General features: G+C 54.6%; 1 protein-coding gene across 3 annotated transcripts; it reads right to left on the bottom strand.

Moving 5' to 3' along the window:
• Positions 1-27: 27 nt before the first annotated feature.
• Nr1d1 (nuclear receptor subfamily 1 group D member 1) lies at positions 28-7,393 on the bottom strand. Of its 3 annotated transcripts, XM_038325578.1 has the most exons (9): positions 6,765-7,393; positions 4,068-4,175; positions 3,852-3,956; positions 3,472-3,560; positions 3,224-3,368; positions 2,279-2,922; positions 1,780-1,965; positions 1,138-1,348; positions 28-514 (listed from the first exon to the last, which is right to left on the bottom strand). In XM_038325578.1, exons 1-9 carry the CDS (start codon positions 6,793-6,795, stop codon positions 315-317), a joined length of 1,719 nt encoding a protein of 572 aa, XP_038181506.1. In that variant the 5' UTR covers positions 6,796-7,393; the 3' UTR covers positions 28-314. The 3 variants fall into 3 exon arrangements, with proteins under 3 accessions (XP_038181506.1, XP_038181507.1, XP_038181505.1); XM_038325579.1 differs by lacking the exon at positions 3,852-3,956; XM_038325577.1 differs by having other exon boundaries at positions 3,852-4,175; positions 6,765-7,392.
• Between the last annotated feature and the right edge of the window lie 811 nt (positions 7,394-8,204).

Here is an 8,204-nt window from a genome sequence, read left to right as displayed (position 1 = left end):
AAACGAGCACACATCACAGAAGCCAACTCAGCTGTGAACTATTGGATTTGAGACAGGAACAGAACAGATCAGGGGGCCAGAGGAGGGTGGGGGAGCAAGAGTGGTTTAAATAGGGGAGGATGGGAAGCATGGTGTGGGGGTGGGGGAAGGGTTATTTACAAGAAGGCTCAGGGGGCCAGAGGCTCATCTTGGAATATTTTATAACAATATAAATAAGATTCTGGTTTGCTTTTCCTTTTCGTCTCGTAAAGGAGAGAGAAGTGCAGAGTTCGATTCTGTACAAGGGGGCAGCGGCAGAAGGCCGGCCGGGCGGGTCACTGGGCGTCCACCCGGAAGGACAGCAGCTTCTCGGAATGCATGTTGTTCAGGGTCCGCAGGTCCGGCAGCTTGAGCAGCAGCTTGGTGAAGCGGGAAGTCTCCAAGGGCCGGTTCTTCAGCACCAGAGCCCGAAGAGCCCGCAGCAGCGTCTCCTGGAGCTGCTCCACCGAAGCGGAATTCTCCATTCCCGAGCGGTCTGTGGGGAAGACGACAGCAGTGAGACAGGCTCCCTGAGCTCCTCCTCCTCTGACGAGGACCCGGAGGTCTGCGAGGACCCTGTGGCAGGCAAGGCAGCCTCTCCCTAAGGCCCCTTGGAGGGTGATGGGGGAGGAAAAGGAGGGCGCTACTCCTCCTCCCAGGCCTCTGCCCTAGAGCAGGGCATGCCCAAATGCTGGGAGCAAGGCCACAGGCTGGCCAGCTCCAACCCCTCAAGACCACCCTCCTACCCTGAGCAAGCCACACAATGGCCAAGCTCCCTTGCTATTTGCTCTGTAGTTCCCCCTGCCTGGGGTGCCCTTCCCCCCTATGCCTTGCAATATCTTGTCCCTGAGGCCCTTCTCAAGTGTCACCTCCTTCCCCAGCTCTCCCAGGCAGAAATAGTTGTCTGTGCTTCCTTGGTTCATACTTCTACTGTGACACTTATCTCACTGTTTTATAATTAGTCGGGCATGAGTCTGTTTCCCAAGCTAGACTGTGTCTGAATCATGTCTGTACCCCAGTGCCCAGTGCAGGGCCTGGCATAGAGTAGGTACTCCATAAAAGGTATGTTGAATTGAACTGCGTGTGCCTCCTCCGGGGTCAGGCGAGAGCTTGGCCTACCTGCAGAGACAAGCACCACAGCGGTGAAAAGGCCCAGCTCCTCCTCAGTAAGCGCCAGGGAGTTGAGCTTCTCACTGAAGTCAAACATGGCATTGAGCAGGTCGCCCATGCCCATGGCACCGAGCTCTTGCAGACTGTAGGTTGTGCGGCTCAGGAACATCACTGTCTGGTCCTTCACGTTGAACAATGATGCAAATCGCACCATCAACACCTAAAGTGAGGCGGGAGGAGCATTTGCCAAATGACCACTATGGTTTGCCCCTAAAACGTCAAGTGTGTTGCCTTAGATTGCCAGTAATGGGGAGGCCTATGAACGGTCAATGGTGGGGGGTGGGGGAACCCAGGTGGAAGTGCCCACCAGTTCTGGAATGTACATTTAATCTAAGACCATCCATCTACTGTTGAGAAGTGGGGAACAATGTGTTCCAGGGGTTACTCAGATGCCGTGAGTTTTGAGTAGACACCAGCTTAGAGGATAGAAGTTCCACGTAGCTGGTTGTGGGAGGAGTTAGTTCCACCTCCTCCGTCAGAGGGATAACACAGTTCCAAAGTCTCTGTGAACCCCTTTACACCCTAGTCACCAAGCTATTCTAACTGGGTCCTTCCCATAGTCAAGAACAGGGAACAGCAACTACCGCTCACCTCAAAGGTGCCAGCCTTTAGTAGGGTCACCTGGTCATGCTGAGAAAGGTCACGGAACCCGGGGATGTGCTTGGCAAACTCTACCACCTCCCGCACAGCAGGCGTGAAGCTCATTGAGAAGTCTTCCCAAATCTCTTGCACGGTCCGGCCACTGCGTCCGTGGGGATACATGTTCATGGGACATGCCTAAGGGGAAAATGGAGTAAGGAGAGGCATATCAGCCAGACGGGCTCACCTGGGCTCCCCCAGCCCAACTGCTTTCCAGGTTCTGCCTGGGCTAAGGGCTATGGCCCCTGAGGATGGGTCTCTCACCTAAGATAGCATTCAGTTGCCAACTGGTGGTTAAAGGTTCCCAGGCAGAACCCAGGCTTCAGGGTAGAATAGCATTTCCTGGGCAGAGGGTATCCCCACTGTCGGGCTCCGGGAACGCTAGCTGCCTTATGCTGGGTCCAACCTTCCAGGCCCCCTCCCTCTCTCCACACTGGCTCCGTGCCCTCACCAGCAGAACGTTCTTGGTGTTGCCTTGCCGTAGACTGTTGGCAGGTGCCTCGCCTTCTGAGGCCGAGTATACATGGGTGGGGCAGAGACGATGCCCGTTGCTGTTGGGCTGGTGGCAACTGTGGTGGGCAGAGCCGGAGGGCCAGGTAGGAGGGTAGGAGGAGGGGCTCTGGCACAGACCATTCAGCGCTTCGTTATGACGCTGAGCCGCCAAAATGTTGTTGTCGTTAGGGGTAGGCGGGCATCCCTGACTCTCCCAGCGGTGTGGGGTAGTAGCTGAAGGGCTACTTGACGCGTGATTGGCATTGAAATTGCCAGGTGAGGTGCCTAACTTGTCATGGGCGTAGGTGAAGATTTCTCGATGGGCCCGAGCCACCTGGGATATCACATCCTCTACGGTGGGCTCAGGGCTGGGGGATCTGGGTGGTGTCAGCTGCTGTGGGAACTGAGAGAAGCCCACCAAAGGTGTCGGGGCTGGCGCAGGAGGTGGCGAGGGGCCTACGGAGCCTGAGATGGGGTGCGGGGTAGGCGAGGTCTCCAGAGGGCACAGGCTGCTCAGTTGGTTGTTGGCCAAGTTCATGGCGCTCTGCATCTCAGCGAGCATCCGTTGCTTCTCTCTCTTGGGGATGCGCCCGAAACGTACAGCTGCAACAGGATGAGAGTAGTGTCAGGAAGTTCTCACAGACTCACATGCCTCCCTCCCTCCCTTCCTTCCTTCCTCCTAAAAGGGCAAGACCCCGAATGCTGGGGTTCCACTTCAGAACTGAAACCAGCAAGGCCACGCCCACCCAAAGGATATGATAGTAGATGACAGGGCACTGGGGGGGATGAATGGGAGACAAGTGTGTCTGCCCAAGATGTTAACACATGGGCAGCCTCCATGCAAATGACATATATCGGGTGGAAGGAAATGGGGCAAGGAGGAGACATGGGCATGCTGCCTTACCATCTCTAGACATGCCAACGGAGAGACACTTCTTGAAGCGACACTGCTGGCAGCGGTTGCGGTTGATGCGAACAATGGAGCAGTTCTCGTTTTTCAGACACCGTTTGTACTGGATATTCTGTTGGATGCTCCGGCGGAAAAAGCCCTGGGAAGCAGGGACGACTAGTGAACATCTTCATCTAAACTGAGCCTTGCCTCACAGGGGGAGGGCATCACCTGCCGGGGTCCTCAAGCCCAGCACGCCTCACCTTGCAGCCCTCACAGGCATGCACGCCATAGTGGAAGCCCGAAGCCACGTCTCCACACACTTTACACAGCAGCACCATGCCATTCAGCTCTGTGGGAAGAGACAGGCAGAGCATAAGCAGAGAGGCTTCAGGGGCCTGAGATGTGGAGGCTTTCCAGGCTGAAAATTCTAGGACGGGAGGGCAAAAGAGGGAGGGGCTCCCAAGACTAGGAGCACTCAGATGACCAGACCAGACCAGACTGGAGGGCACAGAAGCTCAGACAACTCTTAATAGCATCTCAAAGGTCAGGACGTAGATCCTGAGGGTAACGGATGGAAACCAACTATCAACTGAATCCTGGGTCACTTCCGTTCCCTTAAGTCGGCTGGGTGTTCACTCACTGGTAATGTTGCTGGTGCCCTTGCTGGGAGACACTCGGTTGCTGTCTTCCATGGCCACTTGTAGACTCCCTGGGGGGCTCCCATTATAGAAGGAGGAGGAAGAGGCTGAAGAAGGAGGACTATCATCACTGAGGCTGGGTGGTACACTTCCAAAAGAGCGGGTGGGGTCCTGGGTGAGGGAGCCAGTGGGTGACGGTGGGAAGTATGTGGGACAACCTTGAGTCAGGGACTGGAAGCTGCCATTGGAGCTGTCACTATAGAGGGATTCCGGGCTGGTCCGGCTGGGAGAGGAGCCGCTGGAGCCAATGTAGGTGATGACACCACCTAGTACGAGAATCCAAGAGGAGGGTATCAGCCATCATGTCTGGGGTTCGAGGCACCACCTGATCACCAAAATACTGCTCCTCTTAGGAATTATGCGTGTAGAACACCTAACCTTTAAGTAATAAGCAACTCTCTCACACACACTAGCCATGACACAGTCAACATAAAACTCTAAGAAACTCTCCATCACATACTACATATGATAGCCGACCTTGTCACAAGGAACACCCCGGGGCCATTTGTTTGCACAACACATTCAACTTCTGCTGAGGGTGTGAGGCATAACCCCACTGGGCATCTCAGACATGGGAACCCCTGCCCTAGATATTTTCCTGGGGGAAGAGCAACTGCAGCTAGTAACTTAGTTATAAGGGGCAGATTTGGGGATGGGAAGGGCAGCTGACAGCCATTCACAAACCAGCTGCCGATTCTACACCAAGACTTATCCAGTGATGGACCATGAAGGGTAACCAGCTAAGAGTTAGGAGAAAGAGATCATACAAAGGTAAGGCAGTCATTTATCCCTTTAAGCCCAAAGACTCAGTCTCACAGAGAAGGACTCTGTTCAGCCTGGCTCCCCTGGCCTCCAAGGGATGAGTCACAATGACTCTGAGTCCAAGAAAGACCTAGAGATAAGAGCTGCAGGAGATAGAAGGAAAGTATAAATTGTCCATCCTGGGGATGTAGGCATTCCCCCTTTCGGGGCACAGCCAGATGATGACTTTGGCTCTACAGTCATTCGGGGACTCTGTCCCTCTGGTTATATCGCCAATGACGTGGTTCTGCCCCTGTGGTATTTGCCGAAGAGGAGGATGACTTGCCTGCCACACCTCTGCCAAGCACTTTGCTTGGCCTGCCATGGGTGGAGTGGGAAAAGGGAGGATTCCCAGACACGTGTGTGTGCTGACACATGCCATGCCACCGTGTCTACAGAAGCACATGTCTTGCTCACCCACTGACACACACTAAACTAGGCAGGGCAGCCTTAAAATAGCTCAAGGTTGGTCCAGGGTGAACCCAGCTGCCCGTAAAATAGTTGCAGAGTGGCTAAGCGGGTACGGTTTCACGGCTGGGGTGGGGGATGGGATGTTTATGTGGACCTAGATGAACTTGACCTAGTTTGTCTATTCTGAAAGAGGGCATGAGAAAGTCACTCAAAAAGTCTTCCAACTTTGAACGGAGGGGCACTGCTCAAAAGACCCTAGTTCTAAATCTAGATGCGTATCGCTCCCAGTCTGCTTTCCCACCTAGAGGAAATCAACGCTTCCTCTTGTAGTGTTTTCCTTTCTGTGGGGGAAAATACAGCGCAATGAAAAAAAGTACCGTTTCTGCTTTGACTCTAAGATGGTCACGTTTTGGCCGAGAAGACATTCATGGCAGGCAAAGAGATGCTTGAGGAACAGTATGACTTTGGGAACAAACATGGAAAAACTGGGTCTAAGAGCAGTTTAGTGTTTTTAGATGATGTTGATGCGATCGGAATAGAGGGGAGTAAGAATGACCTAGTGTGAGGTATCCCTGGGATGCACAAACTTGAGGCCAGAACAAGACACAGGGGTGGCCCCATCTTACTCAAGTCTCGGTCATGGGGTAAAAAGGGCCAGGCACAGGAAAAGAAGGCAGGCGGGGGCGGTGAGTCAGCCCAGCTTCACCCAGATCTAGGTGGAGAAGGGCGGGGCAGGAGCCTGGCCCTCAGCTGGCCTCACGTCCCTGCTCCACGTGTGCCCGTCGCACGTGGCTCCCCAACGAGGAACCCCGGAACTCGAAGCACCGCCTTCTCCTCTACCCTTCTGTAGCAAGCAGAAACCCGCCCTCGCCCCGCCCCTCCGGCGGTGTCCTGGGTCGAAGGCTGGGCCGTAAAACCAAGCTGGGCCGGGACAACTGAAAGAAGGAGGGAAGGGAACACGCATTGCTCAGGCAACTTGAGGGGCGGAGCTCATTATGTAACGAGGCCGGGAAGCAATGACCAATGGGATGGTGGCCACGGCTTCTACTGAATGAAAACAAATGCAGCACGTGGGTCGGGCTCTGCAGCCATGTGAGCCCTCCCCGGGCTCAGGCGCTGTGGGTGCCCTGCCTGGAGATGAGCCCCAAGCACCCAACTCCTTAAGTGGATCTCCCTACTGCCACGGAGGATTCCCCTGCAAGATCTGACCATTCCTTCGGACCCTCTAGTCCCACAGCTTCCCAGACTCCCTGGAAGTAGGCTAGAACTGGAAGAAAGAGAAAAGCGACAGGCATACTACAACTCAAAGGGGTGGCCAGATGGGGACGTTTCCAGACACTGCTTCAAAGTGCTCGGTCTCCCTAAACTCTTCCACTCGCCACTAGTATCCACCCTCCATCTCATCTGCCCAATATTCAAGTTCCTGGGGCTCAGGGGAATTTAGAGGGGTAGCGGTGAGGATATGCTTTAGGTGCATTCCCAGCCAGAGTAACCCGCTCTGGAAACCCTACGTAGTGGCTCTCAGCACAGTAGCAAACGCCGGTCAGAGGGAATCCCCCAGTCCCTTACAAAGTTCCTCTCATAAGCAGTGGATGGAAATGGAGACAGCGACAGAGCAAGGATGAGGATAAGAATCTCAGTACCTGTGTTGTTGTTGGAGTCCAGAGTCGTCATGTCTTCACCGGCTGAGAGCGGTCATTCAAACTGGACCTTGACACAAATCGGAGGTTACGGTAGTTTCCCTCGCCCCCTGGGCAATGACTGAGGGAGGCAAGTGGACCCCGCGGCTCGAAATCAGGATTCCAGGCACCGAGCAGTAAGGTTTGGGGGTGGCCGGACTGCAGCCCTGCAGAAGGGTAGGACGCTGAGGCAACCGAGGTCTAATTTGCATGGGAAGAGCAGAGAGAATGTGTGTGAGCAATCAGTCTGCAGCAGATCTGGCTATAAGGTAGCAAGAAGGGTCGCGTCTCTGCAGTGCACCGGATGCCACTCCTGAAGGCTCTGCAACGCTGCAGGGTAGCGAATCTGGAGCTCCGGGTGCAAAAGTCCCAAAGGGAGAGAAGCTGCAACCAGGAAGTAAGTAGGTGATGGAGAAACGAGGCACCCAGACGCAAAGAGAGACGTGTGCCCCGCTACGTTCCCTCAGCAGTAATATTTCACTCTGCCAATCTCAACCGCCTTTTGCCCGAGCCTTTCCCTGGGACAGAGGGCTCTGCGCAGGCGCCAGCAGCCCAGGGTTCCCGGGCCGCACGCGGCACTGGAGCAGGTACCATGTGATTCCAGGGAGCGCCTCGTGCCCCAGTGACACACTTTTCCAGCAGCCGGCACGTTGAGCTCTATGCGTCTGCGCACCGCCAAGATTGTCGGGATTTGTAGTCTACTGACAAAGTAGGCGGAGTGCGTAAAGTCCCCCTTTTCTGCTAAGCAAAAGTGCTGGCTGGCAGCGGGGAGGAGCTGAAAGTGGACTGGGGTGGAGTTTTCTAAAGAGTCAGGGTGGCGTGTTTGGAAAGCCTTGTATGGCAAGGGCATGTGAATTCCTGGGGAGGGCCTGGCAAGCCTTACTGCTCCATGGGAGATCAAAGCTAAAAGGCCCTTTTTGCAAACCTAAGCAAACGTGAGAACTTCACGTGATTGCAGAATTGGCCTCGCCCTGAGGTTACTGGTGACAGGGATTGTGGGGGGATGGGGGTGACGAGACACGGTAAACAAGCTGGAGAAGATTTCCCTGGAGTCAAGAATTTAAACTGCTTTTTGCTATGGTGACAAGGCAAGATAGACAATGTGTTCCCCTTTCCCTTACACCGCCTCCCCTCCCTGTCCAAGGAAGAACACCCGCGGGAAAGGAATGACAGAGTCGGGCTATCCCTAGGGACTCCCTGTTTGCTTATATGACACCACACTGCCCACTCAACTGACTCTGGTGTGAGTCATTTCCCTTTATCTGGGAAATACAAAGGACACAGAGGGAAACTGCATAGTGAAAGAGCTTTAACATGGAGGGGTCTGCTCCCTGTAGTGCTTCTTGGGAGCAGAAGGAGTTCCCAGTTACCAGACAGGACATGCGGATCATTTTACACACACAC

This window comes from Arvicola amphibius, chromosome 4 (genome assembly GCF_903992535.2).
Source record: "Arvicola amphibius chromosome 4, mArvAmp1.2, whole genome shotgun sequence".
Taxonomy (NCBI): domain Eukaryota; kingdom Metazoa; phylum Chordata; class Mammalia; order Rodentia; family Cricetidae; genus Arvicola; species Arvicola amphibius.
This window is presented reverse-complemented; position numbering and strand designations above follow the sequence as displayed.

Bases quoted from the DNA above. Each gene is read 5' to 3' on its own strand.
- Nr1d1 (XM_038325577.1), bottom strand. From the start codon at position 6,795: ATGACGACTCTGGACTCCAACAACAACACAG. The intron at 3,561-3,851 runs GTGAGTGAACAC...CTCTTCCCACAG, and splicing joins GGGCACCAGCAACATTACCA to AGCTGAATGGCATGGTGCTG. The intron at 1,349-1,779 runs GTGAGCGGTAGT...GCCTCACTTTAG, and splicing joins TAAAGGCTGGCACCTTTGAG to GTGTTGATGGTGCGATTTGC.